The 24,885-nt window shown below is 45.4% G+C and overlaps 1 protein-coding gene across 2 annotated transcripts in view; it reads left to right on the top strand.

The window, feature by feature from the left end:
* Positions 1 to 24,885, top strand: part of UNK (unk zinc finger) — a 99,074-nt gene that overhangs the window by 35,262 nt on the left and 38,927 nt on the right. The window contains exons 2-12 of one of the 2 annotated variants that reach the window (XM_088482536.1): positions 1,815 to 2,024; positions 14,232 to 14,408; positions 16,483 to 16,613; positions 18,295 to 18,430; positions 19,448 to 19,565; positions 19,644 to 19,728; positions 19,946 to 20,088; positions 20,916 to 20,963; positions 21,799 to 21,984; positions 22,162 to 22,227; positions 23,057 to 23,231. In XM_088482536.1, the coding sequence (XP_088338662.1) occupies positions 1,815 to 2,024; positions 14,232 to 14,408; positions 16,483 to 16,613; positions 18,295 to 18,430; positions 19,448 to 19,565; positions 19,644 to 19,728; positions 19,946 to 20,088; positions 20,916 to 20,963; positions 21,799 to 21,984; positions 22,162 to 22,227; positions 23,057 to 23,231 (1,475 nt within the window). The remainder of the gene's footprint in view (positions 1 to 1,814; positions 2,025 to 14,231; positions 14,409 to 16,482; positions 16,614 to 18,294; positions 18,431 to 19,447; positions 19,566 to 19,643; positions 19,729 to 19,945; positions 20,089 to 20,915; positions 20,964 to 21,798; positions 21,985 to 22,161; positions 22,228 to 23,056; positions 23,232 to 24,885) is intronic. The other variant, XM_088482538.1, reaches the window with a different exon arrangement.

The following is a 24,885-nucleotide window of genomic DNA, read 5'->3' as shown; positions in this document are numbered from 1 at the left end:
GACCATAGTTTTCATAAAAATTTTGTTTTATATTTAAATATTGTCTTTTACATTTCAAGGTAACATGATGTGTCATTTGACCTTGAATATCTAAAAAAGTGTATGTTTAATTTTTTTTGTACATAAAGTATGTTATACACTTAAATACAATCTCTCTTTGGTATAAGTTTCATTTTGGAAAGCCTTTGGGAACAGGAGTAAAAAAAATATTAAGGGCCCGATTCAGACCTGGACGCTAGGCCGAGGACGCACGCTAATGGCGATTGTCGCCCGTCTGCGTCAAAATACTCATGCGCGAACCAGTCACTGCGTCCGGGAATTGTGCGCTCATAGTACACAGACTGGACGCTACTTTGAGTGACAGTGCCGTTTGTGGATGGTCACAGGGGAAGCTGCTTGCGAACGGGGGAGTGGTGGTGCGAACGCAGGTGTGTCTGGGCGTCAAAACTGAGTTTAATGGGCGTGCATAATTAGCATGGAGGCGTCATTGTACACGTCACTTGGTTGTATTTCAGCCTGCAGTGATCTCAGTGCTTTGCGGAAGGGTAGGGTCTACCTCAAGCGCTGCGTGCAGCTCCGATGGCTCTCGATGTTACTGATTAATCATACACTTCCTGGAGATGTCGTGTTCTAAGAAAGAAAAGTGGGCGTCTTTAGACCGGCGTGCGCTCACTCTGCTATCGCTCTCTAAAACATAGAGGGCGTTCTTAAGCCAGACAGTGCAATCACGGAATTCGCATACCCGCCCCTGACAGCAGCGAGAGCGCAGCTTTGCATCCGGGTCTGAATGAGCTCCTAAGTACGGTAGTTGAACCCTTCTTGAACTAACCATGCAACTGGTAAGTTCAGACTGTAGTATCTCTCTCTCTGTTCTAGGGATGGCCATTGGTGGTTTTCCATTGACGGTCACCATCGATGGCACCACCAATGATGATAATCTATGGTACAATAACAATCTATGGTGAACCATTGATGGTTTGCACCACTCGATGGCCACCGCTGCCGGGTGTCTGGCAAGCTGCAGGCTAATAAAAAAACGGGACAGGGCTTAGCAGCTAGCCAGGGGGCGGGGCTAAGTTCTATGCCTAATCAATATTCCATTCAAAGCAGAATATAGTAATTCCTAGGCTAACTCTACAATGTTCGTTTAGATGTTGTCAGGGCTTTAAAAAGGTATCTTGATAGGACTACCAGTATCCAGTAGACAGATGATCTTTTTAGTCGAATAAGATACACAAAACTAGATGTTGGCCAGCAACAAAACAACACAATTGCTGGATAGGTAGTTTGGCAGGTATATTAGAGGAGGGCCTTCTTGTTCCTTAAAACGTAAGTGCACATTTCACCAGGTCAGTTTCTCCTGGGTGGTTTCCTGGAGGAGTTGTGCCATCTGGTCATCTGTCCATACATTTACAAAATTATACAACTTCACGTTTTTTGTATCCAAAGATGCTAGTGTTGGTTGGAAAGTATTTTTGCTCAGCAACTTCTGAAAATTCCTCCGCAGAGACGCTGCTGTGGATACTCTGCATGGATCCAAATTCTCCCAGTGGATGCAAAAGAAAATGAGTTACAGAAAAAGTTCTCCCAGCTAGGGGGTATAAAAGGGGAGGAGCTAAGACTTTCTTGACCATTTCAAGTGCTTCAGTTCTTTCATGCACCTCTGTACCCATGATTCCAGTGTAACTACAATAATCCCATTTTTACTATTCTAAATAAAATGTGTTTTATGGACAGTATGGTTACACACTTTGAATAGGTATACATTGTATTATTTCTGTCATTAAATTCTGTAACCATCATTGTTTCCCCAGGTACCTGAAAGAGTTCCGGACTGAGCAGTGTCCACTCTTTGTGCAGCACAAGTGTACTCAGCATAGGCCCTATACCTGTTTTCATTGGCACTTTGTCAACCAGCGAAGGCGGAGATCAGTAAGACGTAGAGATGGGACATTTAACTACAGCCCAGATATCTACTGCACAAAGTATGATGAAACATCAGGCCTGTGCCCTGAGGGAGATGAGTAAGTAGCTTCTTATTTAGTATCATGTGTATCCTGTATCTATTAGTATAATGTAAAAATGTAAAAAAGTTTAACAAAATTTAAATAATTGGCATGTTAATTGTTGTCAAATCTGTGTGCAAATCGCCTAGAGGACTGTGGACCTGATTCAGAGCGCTCGCTCTGAATCAGGGCCGGCCTTCTTGTTTTTTAGAGCGGCCTCCTGGCCGCTCGCATAGCTGTGGGTGACCACCCACAGCTCTAGCAAGCGGCCAGGAAGATGGTCGCGATGGTCAAGACCTTTGCGACCATCGGGCTTGCGACGAGACCCTTGTGGTAGGGTCTCATTGCCGCAAGCGCCAGAGAGATTTCGTCTCTCACAGACCTCCGTTTGGGCAGCCACTCCCCCGGTCCGTCCACCAAAGGGGGCGTGCTGTCACTCAACATCGACAGCACGCCCCCTTTGGTACGAGACCCGGAGCGACGGTTTGCCTGTCGCTATCCGGGTCTCGCGCATGCGCACGACGGAGCCGGATCCGTCGTGCGCATGTGCACTGGGCCACCATCGACCCGCTTGCGAGCGCATAGCGCTCGCGAGCTGGTCTGAATCAGGCCCTGTTTGCACAACCTGCGGCCCACAAGCTACTGTTAGTACCCCCAATAACATGTTTAGCTGGCCAGACAAATTAAACCATGTATACTTACAGTCTGAACTGCTGTCCGGCAGCCCTTCACCATTGCTTCAACTGTTGTGCCCAGCAGGATTGAGTAAGAGATACAGCAGGCCACGTGACCACTATCTGCTTACTATTCATTTTAGTGCTGCCAACCAATAAACTTTCAAGGAAGTTTATGTAGTGTCAGCAGACCAAGTTTGCAGAAGAGCCACCTGGTTGCCCCTTATATTTTTTTGCAAGGTGGACATTCTTCAGGAAAGTCCTACAAATGGCAGTTCATTCTTAGGAACTGTCTATTCCTCCCTACATACTCAGTGGTAGACATTTAAGTACAAAAGAATCTACTTTTCTCAGGCAGCCTTTTTTGCAGGAAATTGGAGAAATCATGGGATACAGTGTGCGGCGCAGAGATCCTGGGCACTTTAAAATTTACAAAAAGCTGAGGCTCCTCCCCTTTATACCACGGTGGCAGAATGGGATCTTCATAATGGGAGTATCATGCCTAGTTTGTAGGTTTAGTGCTCTGTGTTGTTCTAACGATATGTCATCATCAACTGAACCAATATATTCCCCGTACATTGTCGTGGAAAGTATGTGCTGACATAAAAATAAAATATACTAATAATTCGTAAGCCAGGATCGCCTCAGGGGGAGTTTCGGCCACTGTTGACACAAGTAGTGCACACGACCATCCAGGCTAAGAACAGCTCTAAACCACAAACAGGAGGCACAGCTTGGAGGTAATTGACTTCCCAAGCCCCAAAGAGAGTCGGATACTAGCCGCAGTTCATCAACTTCACAGGTTAGGTAAGTGCAGGATACACGGTACCAGTGGAGGTCATATAGGCGCTTTTGTCATGACAGCTCCACACATTAGGATGGCCAAGGGAGATGTCATTTGGATGTCTGTCAAGTGGTGATGTGATTGGGGGTGCTTTTCTGTGGACACTGTCTCTGACATGTTTTCTTGCAGCTCCATATCTTCCTGGATGGTGCATCTGCATTTGTACTAACTTTCTCTCTCCTCACTTCTCTATGCCTGGGAAGTAGAGTAGGAAACGACATTAACAGCTCAGCCTGGAGGATGGACAGTGGCAAAGATTGGCAACGATTTTTGCCTATTACAGTTGCCTTGTTTCCACTCCAGGGTGGATGCCCTGGGCATGTGAGGTAGAGGACCAGTGGCTGTGGTTGCCTTTCAGTGCATCCCTGAGATGGTGGAGCCAGCTTAAGCTAAACTGTTTTGGGCCAAGCTATTACAGATCTCTTGTAGCTTAGTGCTATTGGGTGCAGAGCAGGAATTTTCTTTTTTCTGCTCACGCAGAATTTGACTTACTGGAAACAACATTGATCCCCCTGGGGAGCATGATGCTCTACCTTTTGGTCTCCACTTCATTAGTTCCTGTGGCTAACTGGTTCTCAGGCGATGACGTGGTCTTCTACAACTCTCCTCTTAGAGAGGGCTTTGACAGCCACCACTTCTTTTAGATCATGGATACTGCAGCTGCTGGTGCTTCCCCAGCCCTAGGAGGAAAGTAAGGAGGCATACCGTTTTGATCCAGGCTATTCCCCTAGATTGCTGGGAGTAGAGATCTAGCACACTAGAAATGAAGACAAGGATGAAGCAGAGATTTGTGAGGTTTCTGTTTAAACGTAGGCCTAAGAAGTAACTATTAATTCCTTTTCCTTCTTCTGCTCAGTTAGAGCACCTGTTTGTTGAAATGTGGTCCACACCTTTATGTAGATTTCAGGAATCCCGCAGATTACAGTGCCTCTATCATCTCATATCAAAATGGGAAAATATGCCTAAGGTGGGTGACCCCATAGCATATCTCTCTAAAATCACCATCATTCTGATTCCGAACACTGGCTAATAGAAAAACTGAGGCCTCCCTTGAAACAGACTCATCTTAGCTTTGGTTAGGGTAAATAATGCCATGGGGAGGTGGGGTTCCATTGCTATGGAACTTCTGGATACAAGGATCTCCGCTTTAGTGGTCTTGGCATTGTATTTAGGAGACAGACAATTAATCTAAGGAAGGTCCTGTTTGGTCGCACACTGAAAACTATTATCTAGCTGCTAGGGAAAGAGTTCTCTTTTCCTTGCCAAGATTTCTGGAATTCAGTCTTCTGCTTTGCATGGTGGTCTGCAAATAGGTAGAGAGGCTTGGGCAGTTAGAAGAACAGCTAGCAAGTGCTCTGACAAGCTATTGGACAAGCTTGCAGCCCACCATAGTATTCCTTTGGCTGGGGTCTTTATTTATTTATTTATTACCAGTTATTTATATAGCGCACACATATTCCGCAGCACTTTACAGCGAATATATGGCCATTCACATCAGTCCCTGCCCCAGTGCAGCTTACAATATATATTCCCTATCACATGCTCACACATACCCACATGGGTTAATTTTGTTGGGAGCCAATTAGCCGGCCAAGATATTTTTGGAGTGTGGGAGGAAACTGGAGTACACGGAGGAAACCCACGCAAACACAGGGAGAATATACAAACTCCACACAGTTAGGGCCGTGGTGGGAATCGAAGCCACGACCTCAGTGCTGTGAGGCAGTAATGCTAACCATTACACCGTCTGTGCTGCTCAGGGTTCTTCTGCATCTGGATAATATAGTGACTAATAAATATTTTCTGGCTTCTATGGACTTATGTTATGAAGCCAACTCTGACCTTGAAGGCTGCCATTTCCAAGGACAAACCATTGTGATCCAGTTTGAAAATGCCATAACCGTGGCTTACATAAATCACCAAAGAGCCACCAAGAGTGCCCTGGCTATGAGCGTGACAAACAGGATTATGCATTGGATGGAGCAAAACATACCAGCTATAACAACTATTTTCATTCCTGGAGTAGATAACTGAAAAACTGAATTCCTTAGCAAGCAACCCCTTCACCATAATATGGAGTGACCCCTCCATGTGTAGGTATTTATTTTTCATTTATTTATTACCAGTTATTTAGATAACACACACACATTCTGCAGCGCTTTACAGAGAGTTTTTGGGCAGTCCCTGTCTTGGTGGAGCTTACAATCTATATTCCCTACCACATGTACTTACACAAACACACTAAGTTTAATTTTATCAGAAGCCAATTAACCTATCAGTAAGTTTTTGAATTGTGGGAGGAAATCGGAGTACCCAGAGTAAACCCACGCAAGCACGGGGAGAACATACATCTCAGTGTTGTGAGAAAGTAATGCTAACCACTACATCATCACAATGTCTGTTCCTTAGAGCTTCCATCTGGTTTATCTGTTCCCTTTAGTGACAGTGTTTCTGTAGGTCCTCAAAAAGGTAAAAGGTGAAGGCATTCTGTTGATTCTAGTAGCATTGGAATGACCCAGACAGTCTTGGTACACATACGTTCTCAACAAGACAGAGGGACCTGCTTCTAATGGTGGGTACACACTACACGATATGCTCCCTGAGCGATATCGTGTAGTGTTGTCCCCGGCAGGCTGTGCTCAATGTCGTTCATGACATTGAGCACAGCCGCTGAACGATATCATTAACGATATCGTTCAGCGCCGGGTTCTCTCCCCCATTCCCTGACATGCAGCAACCTGACGAGATCATCAGGTTGGCCTGCATGTCAGCCCGATGAACGATAATGACGAACGACCCGCGGGAACGCGCGTCGTCGTTATCGTTCATCTTTCTCCTTCATCCACTAGGGGACACTGGAGTTCAAGACAGTGGGGTATAGACGGTGGTAGAGTAGAGCCTGGCACCTTAAATAATTTAGAAGTGTGACTGGCTCCTCCCCCTCTATGCCCCATCAGCCCCAGTTTTTAGAATGTGCCCGAGAGAGCCGGTCGCACATCGGGCTGTCTCCAGCCTTTTTCATATTTTTTTATTTTTATAACACTGAGGACAGGCAGGCTGCTTGCTGTGGCAGTCTGCCTGCTACGTGGGAGCCGCCGGGAAGGGCACCACACGGCTACTGCAGCCTGTGTCCGGTGACCCTGAGGAGGGGGCACACACAAAGGAGTCATCGGACCCCGAGAAGACCCGCCACTGCTGACACCGGCATGTGTCCGGGTTCCTCTCCGCCCCCTCAGCCCAGCATCCCGGCCGCAGCAGCTGTAAGTATGACCACTGCTCCTGATTAGCAGGAGCAGTGGAAGTATAGCTGGGCTCAGTGACACTGTCACTGTTAGGAGGGCCCGACTTTCCCCTGCCCCCGCACCACTCTCTCCCCGACTTCGGATACCAGGTCAAGGGGGTCACCAGGTGCAGTAGTCACGAGGGCGCAGATTACAGCCCCAGTCGTCGCTGGGGCTGCTGGAGGCGCGTCATGCAATCTAGCGGCGCCTATTATAGCCGGGCTCCCTCCTCACTGCCGCGCTGTGTGCACCACGCGGCTGTCGGCGCTGCTGCATAGGAGAGCTCGTTAGCAGCGCCGATCGCGCTTGCCCTCCTCACACAAGGCGGGCTGCTGTGGCTAATAAGTCCCGCTGTCTTAATCAGCGCACGGACCCGGCGTCGAGACCCGCCCTAAACAAACACTTATGGCGCGTCCTGCAACAGCGGCGCCATTTGTAAGGGTTCTCCCCCTTATTGCTCCGCAGCAGCAATAGCCGGCAAGCACAGCGCTGAGTCATTTCACTGGAGCAGTGGACATCAGCTGACGCTCTCCTCTCCTGCTTAGCAGGAGAGGTGTCCTTTTAAGAGTATGCAGCGCGGACCAGCGCCTGCAAGGGAGCGCGCTTCCCTCTTAAGGAGAGGGGACAGCTTACAATATAAACAACTCCCCCTTTTATTAAGAGGGGTCCGTTGTGTAGCACAGCGCTGACTCACTCCTGCTCGGGGAAGAAAAGGGTCCCGCCGCCGGCTGAGTCCGGGTCTCCTGCCCCTCCCCCCACAAGGGGGAGATGTGTATTGAAGCTCTGTTAACTGTAGGTCAGGTAAGTGACAGACGGCTGACTGCGCTATCACTTACAAAAAGCGCTGGAGCTCTCACAGTAGGTACAGCGCCAGTCGCACTGAGGCAGCCTGTATATATTTAACAGGGCAGCACAGACTGTGTAATGGTTAGCATTGCTGCCTCACAGCACTGAGGTCATGGGTTCGTTTCCCACTATGACCCTGTGTGGAGTTTGTATATTCTCCCTGTGCTTGTGTGTGTTTTATAACAGCGTAGCTGTTAGCCTGCTGAGGCGGTGCTTTAATGTATAAGCTCCGGCGCTAGCTACTTCGGGGCACTTGTGTTTAAGCCGCTTCGGCGCCCTCCACAGCAGTATAGCTCATTGCCCTAACACCTGCTGCTCTGATGGATATGTCTAGCCTTTTGCTGCCCCTCCCTCAACCTTGCGCTTAGCAGGTGCACTATGACTCTGCTTTATGCGGTTCTGTTGAGGGGACAGCTTATGTTAGCCGGGACTCTTCCAGGCTAGCATGGACATTTTGCGCACACAGCGCGGTATAACTTTACCCTAGCGCAGTGTAAGAGTCATCTCTGTCACTTCTGCAGATCGCTCCCCGTGTCCCGGCGCCTACAATGTACGTGTTGTGTGTGTATGTAGATGTATATGTAATCCCATATAGGGATGTATGTATATATGTGTGTATGTATATATATATGTATATATATATATATATATATATATATATAGTGTATGTATGTGTATACCTTTTTTCTACTCTGCTAATCGGGTGGTCTATGGACAAGCCTTATTCCAGAGAGGTTAATTAGCACGCTGCGCAAGGTTGACAAGCGTTCCAGTGCACGCTTTGGCAGCACATATACAAAAATATTGAAACGATATCTGTGGGTGAGGAGAACTCTCCATTGGGTTGGGTCTCAACCCAGCGTTGGCTGAGGGGGCAGGCCTTGGGTCAGGTCCTCCCGAATCATCCATTCTCAGGAATGAGAATCCCATATTGGGCTTACCATCCCTGTGGCCCAGCATTAGAGGCCGGGACGGCCACTTCTTTAGCTGTGTTAATAACAACAGCAGGCCTTTATCCCCTGTTTAGATGGGGGGATTGCGCTGTGGCTTTTCCCAAGGGACAGGTCTCCCTTTTAATATGTTGGGAAGGCTCTGTTAGAATACAGCTCACTTTTTGGGGACAGTAATCCCTTAAGTTTGTGGATTGTTACTCTTCTGCACACATATATAGCTCAACTGATTAAGGCGAGCACTCCAGTAACAGAAGGGTCCCAGGTTCGATACCAGTCTGGGACAGCACGCTGATAAAATATCCTGCCCATTACACCGTAGCAGGCTGATGACTACACGCAACACTTGAGCAGTCTCCCTGCGTTGAGGTAAGCCACATGTAATTATACTAAGCCCTGCTATAGAACATATACGTGTATTGCTCATGTTCTGATTTTAAATATTGTCGTCACCTACTAATCTTGTATGTAGGTATGCATATGTGGAGATATATATATCGCTTCTTATCCTTATAAGGCAGAGGTAGGATCTGTTATCAGTTTTATGTCTGGTACCTAGCTTATTTAAAAGAAGGATTCTGCAATTGAAGTCTGGACTCTCCTCATCCAGTAGTTGGTATTTGTATGTGGGTGTGTGTACGTACCTATATTTCCACGGATGGGAAGCCGCCTGCGATTACCAAAGCTGTCAGCTTATCCATGTGTGTGTGTGTATATATATTAAATGGTGGCTCTGTAGACTAGAGTCATGTTCTGCAGCTTACATAGTGATAGACATTGCTTCTATTATGAACCCTATACATGACTGGGGCCTTCTTGTATATAAAGATATGTACTTACATCCTCCTGGGGTTATAGTTCCTTCTTGTTAGTCCCTATCTATGGCGCCCCCCTTTAGGGTGATCTATGATTATTTTAACTTTGCACTTGGTAGCAAACTTATAAGACACTGAGAATGGAGGATATAGCAGGACATATATAAATATAGCATGCTGATCTCCCGGTGCAGGAGTCTGACAAGTTAACTTGCTATGTTGGCACTACTCTTCCTTTCAAAGAGATGGCCTTCTTATGCAACTATGTTTATCTGTATGTACGGTGTATATATACTGATATATTCCCATTCCTTGTATGCATATTTTCTAATAATTGGCAAAACCTGGTTTTTAACCCTATTGGTTATCACTACAGATATGTCCCTTCCTTTCTCGGGATAACTAATGCACTCTGTCTATGTACAGGTACCCTTCTCAGTATAGATTCCGGTACTCCATATTATTGTCTTGTCACATATCTCAATAACATGAGTCTCTAAAGGGCCCCTAGGTACATTCTATCTGTACATAGAGAATCCAGGTTCTATTCTGTAATCAGGGATTCATTTGTTAAATTACATGAAGGCCTAGGGCCCCCGCCGATATAGGCAGGGTCAGGCCTGGATTTTATTAGATTGATGGGCGTAATACACACTTCTCAATTATAAGTGTTAATGTACTGATACTTAAACTAGTAGACCGTTTTGTGGTATAGGTATAATGTCTATATGGATACACATCCCTAATATAACAAGCTCAGGTATAGAGTCCTGTTGAACGACCTTCCTGCCTCCACTAACATTTTGCTAGTTTATACAGTGTTTTCTACTGCAACATCTCCAGACTGAAGTCCGTGCTGTAGAGCATTGGGTCTTAGCCCACTGAAGCTATTCCCTATACCTGACGGGGCAGGTTACTGTGAGATGAAAAAGGTCAGTGACATTCTACATAGCGTCCAGAGGGCTTTTGGCCGCTCACAGGTAAGCGGGCTTACCCCACTAATGCTCAACCTGTCATTGCATAGCCGCTTTCTCCCTTATGCACCCTAGCTGCGGTCCTAGCAGCCATCTGCTCTTTTAATCAGTTGGCTCTACACTTTAGAGCTTCCCTGGTGCATAGTTTCAACATTGAGATTAGTGACACTCTTCTACTAGATCTGTTGGGATTATGGACTGAAGCGCTTTGAGGGTCTAGTGCACATCTTTACATTAAAGTGTGACAGTCAATATGTCCTACGCAGGGCGCCTGGTGAATTTCCTGTTCAGTCTCTGTGGATGTTTTCATCACATTGACGGGTACCTGACTGGTACCTTCAGGGTTGTCCTAGTGCTCTAGCCTTGTGGTATGGAATGCTTCCCTATATTGGTAGCTTCCTGCGTGGCTGTTGCATCCGTGCTCTATAACTACTAGGGTATCCTGGTTGTTCACCCTATGTTCAGGCCAGCGGTTGGTACTGCCTACGCACTTCCATCATGTTGGAAGTTGTCTGTTGTTTTGGAGTTTGTGGCTGTGATTTGCTTTTCGACTGCAGGTGTTCAGTCGCTGTTTTCTACTCTGTTTTCAGAATGGGTTGTTCTGCTGTCTGACCCTCTGACAGGTATTGTAATCTCAATCCTCTCGAAGCTGCCTCGGCCTCATTCCCAGTGTGATCTCCACTCGTTGGAGACTTCTATGGTCTCTCCCTTCCGCTGGTTTACAACTTTGTAGTAGTTGGGCTTCCAGAATGGTTCATGGTGACTGTTCGGTCTTGACTTTTACCTCTCTGCATACTCTGTTAGGAGTCTGTGGACAGGATCAGCTCTGTTTCTGTAGATTGGTATCGTTATACTTGTATCTTTATGACTATGTCCAACAGTGCTGGTATTCTGCTATCTGCGACTGTTGCAGCTTTCTGTTTCTGAATCTGGTACGGTTTTCTCGAGTTTTGTTCTCGGGTTACTGCCCTTCTCATATGGATTCGGGTTTGAGTTCTCTGCTCCCAACAGTCCGGCTTGGTCTGTTTTCAGCTGAGCTTACAGCGTTAGGATGCTTCTCACCTGAGGGTGTTTTCTCGCTAGCCGCTTATTCCATTCTATTTACGCTGTAAGTTGTGGTATTTCTGTGTCTGTTCCGCAGGGAGTTCTGATTGTCTCCTGGCTCACGACATTTGATCCTCAGCTCTTGCCTTTCCGTTGAACCTCTGGTTCTTGGCGGTCCCTGTTCGGTTGGCCAAAGGGTTGGCATGTTCTCAGCGCTTCCCACCCAGGAGGTTGGCTTTGGGACGTCCCCACTGTCTTGAACTCCAGTGTCCCCTAGTGGATGAAGGAGAAAACAGGATTTTGGTACTTACCGATAAATCCCTTTCTCCGATTCCACAGGGGACACTGGACGCCCGCCCAGCGCTGCATACCTGCCAGTTGTTTCGTTCCTTCTATGGTTGTGTGACTGCATGATTCCCTGCAGTGGTTTCCTCTGTTCTCCTTCAGTAGGTCTTGTTCCGTTCTGTGGTCTTCTCCTTCTCCTCGTTTTCCTGTTGTCCTCCGTCTCTTCTCGGGCTCAGTTCTTAAACTGGGGCTGATGGGGCATAGAGGGGGAGGAGCCAGTCACACTTCTAAATTATTTAAGGTGCCAGGCTATACTCTACCACCGTCTATACCCCACTGTCTTGAACTCCAGTGTCCCCTGTGGAATCGGAGAAAGGGATTTATCGGTAAGTACCAAAATCCTGTTTTTTGGGGTTAAAAATGGACGATAAAGTGGATGACTGAACGATAACAGTATCGTTATCGTTCAGTCGTCCACTTTATCGCCCAGTGTGTACGCACCATAAGGCTTGATTGCTTAAATCAGGGTCCTTTTGATCACCAGAGACTACCTCATCTGGCTTTAACAGCAAGGCTATAGAGACCATATTCTTTAAAACTTAGGGTTTTTCAGACAGTGTGGTTCATACCATGCTCAAGGTTACCACAAGGTTTGGATGAATTACATCACCTGGTGTGAAACAAAAAGGGTTCCTGACCCTTTTTTTCACTTGGACTGAATACTAATGTTTGTAGGGGTGGCCTGGAAGATAATTTAAGCTTCAGCTCTTGCAGGGTTCAGGTCTTAACACTTTTGGTTTTATTTAATTGAAAACTGTCTCTCTTGTCTGAAATGACCTGTCCTTTGTGGCTTGTTAGAGAAACCTGAAGTTCCCAGGCATCCACCAGGGTATAAATGGGGAAGAATCTGAGGTTTTTGTAGTATGTAGGATCCCTGTATTGCACTCTATAACCCATGTTTTTTCCTATGTCTTCCAACAGACAAAGGAGTCTTTTCACTGGCCCATTTATCAACCTGTTTTATCATATGCAACGAGTATTAAAACGTGTATGATAAATGGTGCTCCAGTCACTCAGCTCCCAACTGTAATTTTTCCAATAGATGACATTTAGGAGCTGATTAGCTGGAGCACCATTATCATACGCAAGGAGTTTTAAAACTTGTTGCGTATGATAAAACTCATTGATAGATGAGCCCTTTCTTAGCTATGGAAAGAGATAAAGTACCAACCAATTTGCTCCTAACTAATTTTTCAAACACAGTCTGTAAAGTGACAGCTAGGAGCTGATTAGTTGGTACTTTATCTCTCTCCACTTTTTCTCTCTCCACGACTAGTATTTTATCTCTCTCTACTTTTTCTCCAAGACTGGTATTTTATCGCTCTCCACTTTTTCTCTCTCCAAGGGGTAAATTTACTAAGATGGGAGTTCTATTTAAGAAGTGATGTTGCCCATAGCAACCAATCAGATTCTACTTATCATTTATCTAGCACCTTCTAGAATATCATACCTGGTATCTGCTTGGTTTGTTTGGGCAATATCACTTCTTAATAGAACTCCCATCTTAGTAAATTTACCCCCAAGACTTAGTGAATAGACCCAAAGTGGAAAGAATTTTATGTAAATATAAAAATCCCATTTTCTGATGTCACTGGTAATCCAAACATCCAGCATACAAATCTATAGGAGCTTGGGGTTCATAGGCTAAGTAAAGTCAGAAGAATGGCTTTGCAGGTAACGCAGTCCGTTCTTCCATGCTTATGCAGTTCAAAGTTTCCAAAGTAAACAGAGACGGATGGCGATCTTTTACGGTGGGTACAGATCGAGTGATATATCTGTAGATGATGGTCGTTCATATACACTGAACGATCATCATCTTCCAGGGACCCACTGGCCGGGGGGCGAGTCCGCCCCCATCCGCGCATCTGCCGCAGCATGTATACAGGCGGTTGCCGATGGACAGATATATCTGTCCATTAGCTGTGCAGCACAGCCGATGCGATATGTCTGCGAACGATGTCGTTCACAGACATATCGCTGGTACACACTGGCCGACGGGCACCAGATATATTGAACAATCCATTGATCGACCAATATATCTGTCAGTGTGTACCCAGCTTTATACATATTATTGTGGATTGTATTTAGCCTAGACCAAGTGGTCAATTGTTAAATATTTGTTTTATGTAATTTGGAATTGTCCTCAAAGGCACAATCTTATACAACCGTAAACATGCAGCTTTTTTTCAATAACACTTCCTGACATTGTACTTGTTCTATTGAAAAAGAATTGGAAAGATTCACAGGATTTGTCCTGTTTTGATCATTTCAGATTTGAAGGTAATGATCATGATATAAAATGTTAAAACAGTTGTTTAATATTGATGTAATGTTGGTTGCTTTACATCAAAAGCATTTACAAATGCAAAATATTTGCTTAATAAGAGTCTTTGTCTTTGATCTTTTGGATCACCTCTGATCCCAAATTTTTCCTTCCTATGTATTTTCCCAGTTGCCCCTTCCTACATAGAACAACAGGTGACACAGAAAGAAGATACCACCTGCGATATTACAAAACAGGCATTTGCATTCATGAGACTGATTCTAAGGGTCATTGCACCAAGAACGGGCAGCATTGTGCCTTTGCCCACGGACCCCATGATCTACGCTCCCCAGTGTATGATATAAGGTAGGAAACACACACCTATACCATCTGTTTAATAATCTTGACCATACTAATTTCTAATTTGTTTTCTTCTTTTTTGTGGGTTTTCACCAGTGATGTGTACTTTACCTTTCCTTAACTCATATGATATGAGAAATTCGTTGTTAACATTACCCAAGCTATCTCCGAATATCATATAAACTTAGCAATGCTCATGCAAAGTTGAATGTACGAGTTGCATGAATTCGCAAAGCTCATATGAGATTGTAGAATCAAAAATATTGATAATGGTATTCAATCAGGAAACCGGCTGATGTAAGCCCGACAGCCGGCTTCCCGGTTGCTTTATCCCGGCGAGGGTTAAATGACAGGCGTCCAAATCTAGACGCCTGTCATTTTTCCGACGCCAGGAGCCCGGGGGGTTGCCCAACCCTAAGTCCCCCCCGGGTGCCCTAAGCCTCACCCTACCGCCCTCCCCCCCCCCCCCCCCCCGGCTGTCCGCTCGCAGCCCCTGGCATCTCTTCGATTGGGATGCCGGGCGCCGCGAGCGGACACCCGCCGGGGCGGGGGGGGGGGGGTATGGTTAGGTTTAGGGCACCCGGGGGGGACTTAGGGTTAGGCTAGGGGAAGGGGGGTTTAGGGTTAGGCACCCCTAAGGAGGGTTAGGGTTAGGGGGGTTAGGTTAGTTTGTACTTACCTAGGGACTATCAGGATTTCCAGTGCTGTCGGGCTGCCGCTGCCGGGATCTCTGCATCTGTCGGACTGACGCTACAGGGAATCGAACTGCCGGCCATGCGTCAGCCGGTATTTCATACCGATTCCATGATAATATCTATACTTATGCAGTGTCCTCCCCAGAAAATTTTTCCAGCCTGGTGGCATCAAGAAGTAGCTGGATGGATTTTAAATCCTGACCTTATAATGATTTAACCTTGGGGCACTCTCCCCGGCGCTGCAATGCGAAATGATGGGCACTCGCACCCTGCAGCACAAACAATTGAATCGTTCCTGGCCACTTTAGACTAATTGAATTCCCCCTCAAATAGTTTTATTAGTTAGTAGAGTATCTAAACTATTTGAATGCCTTTGCATATCCTTTCCTAGCTAATTCAGTAGGTGGAATAGGTCCAATCTGCAGCAGCTGACCAGTCCATGTGGGTCTGTGGAGTGACAGGCATAGAATGTGTCATCCATGTGCTAATGCTTTTTAGCTCTCCACTTAGGAGCAGATAGTTGCTGTACCTCTTGGAAATGCACTAATGCATTGACTCCATTACTGGCTGCTCCTCCCATTATATGCAGATTACAGTATATATTGGGGGTGGAGAACATTTATTAGATGTTCTTTTACTGGAGAAAGAATTGTCTCAGTAACCTACCTGTTAATGAACCAATGCAACTCCCTCCCGCCCCAATGCGCCTCATCCCGTCGTCCAGAACCCTCACGAACGTGTCCTTATCGCCGAAGGACACAGATGCCAGGCGGACTGTGATGTGACGTTGGCGCAGCTCGCCGTCACATCCGGCATCTGTGTCCGTGGCAACAAGGACACGTTATGAGTGACCGGGCAACAGGGGATGCGGCACATTGGGGCGGGAGGGAATGCCAGGCAGTAAGTTGTACAGGGACACGGTGCATTCGGGCGAGGGGAATTGCCGGGAGGTAGGCTGTTTCTGCCGGGCGATGGGTCCGCATAATACAGCTTGGGGATAACACTGTTTATGACAAAGGCAGAACGACAGTGTGAAGAGGTTCTAACATTTGCAAAGTTCAGTGAGTTTGTGTTCCTGCAAATGCAGACCAGCACTTACATGTCTGTTACAAGGTGTATCTTTTACACCTAATACAGGTCAGGGTGCACATTGATGATGATGATTACTTGTAGTAAAGCATTCGCATATGCTGCAGATTTAGCGATGTACGCATACCGAGATGGCTACAGCTTTGCATATGTGCGTGGTTTTTCCATGCATTTTTTTTTTCTTTTGCGTAATGTACAGCCATTTTACTCTCCATCATGTGTTGTGCAGATATGCGCAATGTACCGCATTATTATATTGTTTGTTTGTGAGGGTTGTTTTTACTGTTCTTGTGCAGGGAGCTTCAGGCTATGGAGGCCCTGCAGAATGGACAGCCAACCCTTGATGGCAGCCTGGAAGGGCAGACTGCAGTGGCAGCGAGCCATGCCATGATAGAAAAGATTTTGGGAGAGGAACCACGCTGGCAAGGTGAGACACAGGGCAAAAAGTGAAACAAAAATCTATTCAAATTTGAATACAGATGCCAGCAAAGGCAATAGAGTGGAACTGTCAGGCTGAACGTTTATTAGAATTACATTTTGGAATCACATGAACAAGTAATCTTGCAAGTGCAATATATTTGCGGTTTACAAAAGTGTAACCTGTGGAAGTATTGCGGAACGCTCAGCATTTTGCATTCTCTGTGCACACATCTTGATCTAGTAATACCAGCACATGTTGAGTTGTGTTAGGAAGCCCTTATGTGCAGGATCTACCTTCAATCTCTATTCCACATTGGTAATTGCTATGCGCATACAGTAAGCATGTGTGGTATTTCCTTGGGGGGGGGGGGCCTGGGCAGGTTTGGTAATCCCCTTTTGTTAGCCACTCAGCAAAAGGTCACCAAGAGGAACCTCACAGTAGTGAAATTGGGGGACTGGACAATAAGGTAATAATAAGTCAAACTTGCACTGAATACCTTATGCTAGGTTTACTATTGCTATGATTGGCCACATTATTGCTAACTAACAGGTCCACATTATTTTTGCATAGACTTAGTAGTTGCTTGTGACACAGATGTTAGTTCTTAGATAGAGTAGCCAGTATCTTTAGTTTTGTGTATGCATCCATGTTTTTACATGATGACACTTTGACACATATTTTCGAAGTAAAGAACACATTCTTTTGATGAAGTATATGTGAATTTTCCTTTGTCTGCGGCTGTTAAATGTATAGCCCAGCAGTGTACAAGCATTTACATAAAGTCTGTTATAGACATGTCCTAACTACATACTCTGGATATATAAATTAGATCATATTATTGTCAGTGGAGGTTTTCAAGGAAATTGGAAGCCCACAAAAGAATGCCATGCATTGTTACATACAGAATCAGTTGTCCAGCCCTGAAATATTTACAGTTGGAGGGGGCTGCCCGCTGTACGGCGTTCCGGAAGTGCCTATGTTGCGCCGCCTGCCAGGTCCACTGAGTGTGCGTAATGGATCTGGCAGGCATTGGGACCCGCGCATACCCACAAGTACCGGTTTCTAGGTACTGCATCAGCTGCAGCCCATGGAAGTCTGGTAAGTCTGGCTGCAATTCCAGACTGGCAGTCCCGGGGGGTGAAAACACCTGCCCCTGTGACTGCCTGGCCTGTGTGTGAATAGCAGATAGTGCCTCCCCTGGGAAGTCACTGTCAGTGCAGCCAATGCGCGGAATCCAAATTTCTCACTAGAGGTAGCAGATTTTGTTGGGGGGGCTGTAGTTCTTAGAGAGCATTATAGTAATAATGTTTTGGCGTGCTTAGCTGATGAGTCTCAGCACATCACTCTTTATATTGCCTACACCAACCTTGCTGCATCCACATTTACTATGAACTTATATTTACTTGGTTTTAATTAATTTGTATTTATTAATTTTTTAGAATATTCAATCTCAGTCATTACTAACTTATAATGGCCAGAGAATAAGAATAGACAGTGTGCTCTAACATCAGCATCCTGAATAGAGGCATTTCATTGTATTAGAAGGTCATAAGTGAAATGTATTTTAAGGAACACATCTTTAAACACATCTTTATAACCTGGCAGTTTCCCTTGCATTAGTTATAGTTGGCAAATATGTAAGTGACAGGGTCATACTCAACGTTTTAATCATGTCTCACATATACAGACACCACGTATGTCCTTGGACACTACAAGACAGAGCAGTGCAAAAAGCCCCCCCGACTGTGCCGTCAGGGTTACGCATGTCCTTATTACCACAATAGCAAGGACCGGAGGAGGAGCCCACGCCAAAACAAATACAGGTATGACTGCCCAAATCAACGTAAAGTATATGATATGATTGTTATAGGCCTCAATCAAAAGTCCAAACTTTTTTTCTTGAAGTGCCGTATTAAGGAAATTACTTTGAACAGAGGGACACAAAGTATTTTTACTCAGTTATCCTCCCAGAAATTAGGTAAGGGGTCTTTGCTGAGTAAATCATTGTCTAAGAAACACTAAAAGTAATAAAAATATATTTAAAGGTATTTTTAATGATTTTTGATTGCAGTTTTAAAATAAAGCTGTCCCAATTCTATATTCTCAGATACTGTCCCTCAGAATAACTGTGGTCTATATTATGCTCAGTTTATGGTATCTCTCTTCCTCAGATACTGTTCAGGTCCCTATTCCCTTTAGATAATGGCTTTATCTAAACTCTCTCCTCCTTAAATTATGCTCCCTGCCCCCATCCTCCTGATATACAGTCACAGTGCCTGTCCTTCATCTGATAATAGCCCCAATCATTGCACAGTCCCTATTCTCCTCAGAAGCAGCCTCTGGTCCCTATCCGTCCAATGTCTTGACTCTGTGGCTGGATGGGAGGCCTGGGGCTAAGTTGGGGGACAACTTAGGGGCAGGATACCTGGGCAGGCTGCTGCTTCTACTCAGGGGGTGTTGCCTCATTCTGCCTGGCTTTCACAGAGGTGCAGGGGTCTATCGGTGGATCAGAGACTCCTAACTGCAGGTGTAGGGCCACTTTTACTTTGGAAACCCCTGGTCTAAATGGTCATTTTATAAGGGTTTCATAAATAACTTAATCTAAGTGAATTGGCCCTTAATGCTTATTTTATGTCAATGCAAAGCTACAGCATGCTGATTTTATGTGCAACTTGTGGTAAAAACTGAACTCTAAACTCACAAACCATAAAAGTGAAACTTTGTTTGTACCGTGTGTAGTGTGAGCACTAGAGAATTACAGACAATTACTTTCTAAGAATAATTTGTTACACGGGCGTTACACTCTTTTAACCTGTCTTTCACATGCATTTCTATAACAGGTCTTCCCCATGTCCAAGTGTGAAACATGGAGATGAGTGGGGCGACCCCAGTAAATGTGAGAGCGGGGACTCCTGTCAGTACTGTCACACAAGGACAGAGCAGCAGTTCCATCCAGAGGTAAAGGTCTTTATTTGTTTATTACTTGTTTGGTCATGTCGCTGCAACCTTGTTTGATTTTCATTCCCTCTTTTACAGATCTACAAGTCCACAAAATGCAATGACATGCAGCAGTCCGGAAGCTGTCCACGTGGGCCCTTTTGCGCCTTTGCACATGTTGAGCGTATGTTGCTTTCCATCAACAGCCTCTATACACAACTAATGCCTTGAACTAAATTAGAATTGAAAAATAGAAAGATTGTATTGTACTGTAATGTAATCAGTATTGGGGTGACAATTTATTACATGCTCTTGTTTTCCTTTTATACATACATTCTGTTTCCGATGAATTGACCTGACATATATAGAATCTCGTTAATAGTTTACCTATCTGGTTCCAGAGTCTCTTCTATGTGACGACCTGCAGTCTCCTTCATCTGTGTCAAGCCCTACACAAGCTGGACCTGTTATGTATATGCCGTCTGCGGCAGGAGACTCTGTGCCTGTGAGCCCTTCAAGTCCACATGCGCCAGACTTCAGCAGTGTACGTGACTCCGCTGTGTTTTGTTGCGTGCAGTGATCTACCCAGTACTGCCTAATCTTTGCCACTATGTAATATGGGCCTGATTCAGACCCGGACGCTAGATGCGGACGCTCGCTCCCAGCGTATGCAAATTCAGCTAAGTGACGTCAAGGCAGGCAAGGCATAAGCACGACCGCTATGTTTTGGTGTGCGATCACTTTGTGTATGCAGACGCCCACCAGCCTGTCTTTAGCCGCCCACTAGCAAACGTCATCTCCAGGAAGTGTATCCAACCATCTGTATATCGGGTTCCATCGGAACTGACTGCAGCGCTTGCGGTTGACTGTACCCTACCGCAAGCACTGCGAGCACTTCAGTGTATAATTCAACCAGGTGACGTGTACTATGACGCTGCCTGTTAATTATGCACGCCTCTGAAACGGCGTTAAGATGCTCGGGCACGCCTGCGTTCGCACCTCCACTCCCCCGTTTCCAGTGGCCTGCCCCTGTTACCACCCACAAACGGCTTGATCTGTCACTCATTCAGCTGGGCTGTCTCTGCTGGGCGAGCGATTGCTTCCCGATCACTCGGACTAGTTTGTGCACTGCGATGCATGCGCACTTTGCAAAACATTGTTCGCTCCGAGCGATCGCTTGCTAGCGAACGGGTCTGAATCAGGCCCTATGTTTTCCTGGAATTTCATTATCTCACTGCAAATGACTGAGAGACTTGAATTAAAGGTTTAAAGTAGCACTGACGCAAAACTGATTACTAGCCATAAACTGTTGTTCCACACCACAGTCTAGGGGAACCATCCTCATGGGTTTTTTTTCTTCCTATTTTTTAGGTATGGGGCAAAATGAGCCATCTCCCCACCAGTCCAACATCAGCAACAGTAAGTAGCATTTTTTACCTGTGTTTGAGCGTGGACAGTCTCAGTGTTTGGAATTCTACTGCACCGTTGATGTTTCTTTGTTTGTTAAATCAATGCATATTAACCCCAAACTTCTTAACAAAGATTGGAACAGTCCAGTACTATATGTCATACAGCTATACAATTGATAAACAACAAAGTAAATGTTAAAGTATTTCTCCTATGAAGATGAGGGTACATGATGTGATTTTGCTATGAATAGCGTCTTCACTTCCACTCCCTCACTGACCAAATGCTGTAAATCATGCATTACAGCGCAGGGATGGATGGAGATATTCCATAGCATCACGCCCCGCCCCTCTCCGATGGTTCCATTTTTTAAAATTAATATATGGTGTGGCATTTATCCCTGTAATGCTGCCCATCCACGACAGGTGATTGCACGATAATGACGTCATTATCGTGCAATCGCCTGCAAATCATCCGCAAATCAGCAGTAAAATGTTAAAAACGACCAGCGATGCGCGCGCCCGCTGGTCGTTGTTAACATCTTAGATTGTCCGAATATGACGGTCAACCTGACGACCGCCGTCAGGTTGCCATGTTCGGGGATGATTGATCTGCATACACTGAACGCTCAGTGTATGCACTTCACCCCTAGGGGGACGACTGCATGATTATGATGTCGTAATCGTGCCATCGTCCCCGCATCTTGTAGTGGATGGGCAGCTTAAGCATACTTTTGCTAATTTAATTTGAATCCAAATTGCCATTATTGGTTTTGTTTTGGGGTTTTGCTATAATCAGGGATGCTATTAGATTGGCATTTTTGATTTTGTGACCATATATCCCGCAGATGCTATGTGCCAGCATAGGAAGCCCAACCAATCCTTGTGGATCTCCTCCTGGATCTCTTGGAAAACCTCATAGTCTAGATAACCTTGGTTTCCACAGTGACCTGTCAGGCAGCTATAAAAAAGCCCCAGGGTGTGAGAGGGAAGACTCAGTGGTAACAGATTATCTCAAGAACTTTAAAAGCCAGGTCAGTATGTGCAGTAATTGTCATTATGGTCTCTCTTCTCGTCATTGGCATTTCCTCTGACTGATTGCTGTGGTTACTTTATGTACTCTCGCTGTTTCAGAACTGTGTGGATTAACCATTAGGAATACAAAAATTCAAACCTCTCTCAATCTCCTTTTTCTTGTTGCTTTTATCAAGGCAAAGTTAAAATCACACTCGATGGACCATAGAAGCCAAGAACAGCCACATCTGCAGTCAAAGCAGGTAAGGCAGATTGGAAAATACAGGAGATGTTCCCAGCGAGTGCTCTCATTCATAATGCTTCCACTTCATTGTTATCTTGTAATAACTGCCATTTGTATTGAGCTGTATTGTAGGTTAATTACCATATAAACATTTCATATTTTCACTATTTTAAGTCCCTGTTAATTGTTAGACACGCAGAATAATAGTATGCCTTATGGGGCATTCCTAAAGATTTACTGTTACATGCTGCATATTTTCTTTTACCTTTTTTTTGTGCATTGCCAGGTTCACTGACATCCCTTAAATACATTCTTCAATTTTTGCAGTTGCTCTTTTGTTAAATAAACATTTCAATTTATATGGTTCTGTCCACTGGTTAAAATGAGGATTTGTTATTGGAAACAGCCTTGTGTCAGTCATTGCACATGTATATTAGTATTAGATCAGGACATTGACTTGTGTATATTTATCACACTGCACAAAAGCTTTGCACAGTATTATTTTACTAGACCTTTTACATAGATTATGAATCTCCTGTAGTTTTCAAGGTGAACATTTCCACGTTGAGCATTATTAGTTCCCAGTACATACTTGCTGCTTATGCAGATTAGCCAAAGATGGTGCAGGGTAAGAGATCAGTAATTCATGTAACACGTTAAAATATTATTTGTGCAGTGTGTGCAAGTATAAGGTGTAGCCTGTAAGATAGGCTTACCTCTATTATTTAGGTCCACTTCAACATATTACACATTGCACATCTTATTTTGATATATCTCCCTTTGTTAATGACCCTTAAAATGTTCAAGTTCCCTGAATTAGTATGGCTTTGTTATTATTGCTGTTCTAGGATGCACTAGGAATCCTGCCTATGGGGAGCCCGTTAACCTCAAGCATTTCCTCTAGTATCACATCTAGTCTGGCGGCCACGCCTCCCAGCCCTGCAGCTATAAGCGGCATACCTGGTATGAACGCCAATGCTCTTCCCTTCTATCCAACCAGTGACACAGTAGAATCCGTAATAGGTAAGGTTTCCAGTTCCTCTTCAGAAACTCAGACCAGTAGGCTTATTAAATTAACTTATTTTAATTCTAGATAAAGACTTTTAATATATTACAGTCTGTGTCAATAGAATTGAGTATTTATTGATCTATCATTGATCTGCCAGAATTATAAATAATATTTATTGTTAAGTCCAGCAAGTTTTCAGGGATATATATATATTAGGGGTGAGCGGGTTCGGTTTTACTCGGATCTTTAAACGGCATTTTATTGGCTATTGCCTATCATGTGTTTTGGATAGCCAATATAATAAATCCGAATTTGCGGTAAAGTGGCGATAAGAACCGAGTAAAACCGAGCCTGCACATCCCTAATAAATATATATATATATATATATATATATATATATATATATATATAAAAATATATATATATAAGGAAGAACTGCAGATCCATGTTTTCCAGTCCTTGATATAACACTGTTTTAGTGAATGGGTGAAGAAAGTGTAGGAAACAGTTTGCACTAGACTAGAACTATTCAGGGTGTACGGTGTGACGAAAGAAAGGGCTACAGCTGTAGAGAAAACAGTGTAGGTAAAACTAAAGTTTCTACTTCAGGGTCCATAGGGGGTCCACAGGGTTGACCTTGGGGTATAGCTGGATCTGGATCCATGGGCACCACGCAGTTAAAGCTTTAGCTGCTCCCAGGATGCACTTGGGTCCGTCCTCCTCTATACCCCGCCCCCGGCCACAGCACCTCAGTTTGAGTTGGTGCCCGGCCGGAGTCGGGTCACCTGCGCAGGGGGGCTGCAGGAGCCTTCTATTTTTATTTAAAAAAAAAAAAGAGCCTGTTAGATTTTTATTTTAAAACAGAGGCTCTAGTGTGGCAGCGACGGGCTGTCTATGCAGACGCCCACGCTGCCGCTCTCCTTCCCCGCTGGCGCCGCAACGCCACTACTGCACTGGGGATCGCGGCGGGAGGCCAGAGTCCGTACTAGCCGGACTCTGGGTCCCTCCCTGGACTGCTGCCGGAGTCGCCGGGGACAAGGTAAGCCGCGAGTCGCCGATTAGCGGCGGCTCGCGGGTATTGCCTGCACATGCAGTCCTTTGCCCCCGGTCCTAGGGGACAGACCGGGGGCCGCTAGCGGTGGCGGCGGGCTCCCCCTCTGAGGAGGAATAACCCGTGGGACCACTAGACCACCAGGGATATATGGCAAGCGGGATGCCGGCAAGCCCTGGGGTTAATATGCTAGCCAGGGGAGGAAGCCTTCCCTGTCAGCGGCTCCTCAGCTCAGTGCGCCTTTCAGCACGCAGTCTGGCGTCGCTGAGCTGCAGATACTCGGCCACTCCTCCTCTGAGGTCTCCAGCGGCCATTTTCTACAAGTGGCAGCGCAGATCTTCATGGAGCACGCGGACCGGTCCCCCTGTGTACCTCTCCCCCGATATAAGGACAGTGTACACAGCACTATAGCCCTCCCAGACACTGAATCTGGGCAGGTTGATTGTAGTGTAAAGGTGCAGTGAGTATTACTTCTGCATGGTATGTGACTTTTGCTAGTGCTGCCTGTCTGTGCTTATTTTCCGCTTACTGTCAGCTTATACCTATCCCTTTACTTCTCCTACAAGCCCTACAGGTGTGTGGGGGAGGGGCGTTTCTGCAGACCTCACCTATATAAA

Source organism: Taudactylus pleione, unplaced genomic scaffold (genome assembly GCF_031769625.1).
Source record: "Taudactylus pleione unplaced genomic scaffold, aTauple2 ptg000290l, whole genome shotgun sequence".
Classification (NCBI taxonomy): domain Eukaryota; kingdom Metazoa; phylum Chordata; class Amphibia; order Anura; family Myobatrachidae; genus Taudactylus; species Taudactylus pleione.
This window is presented reverse-complemented; position numbering and strand designations above follow the sequence as displayed.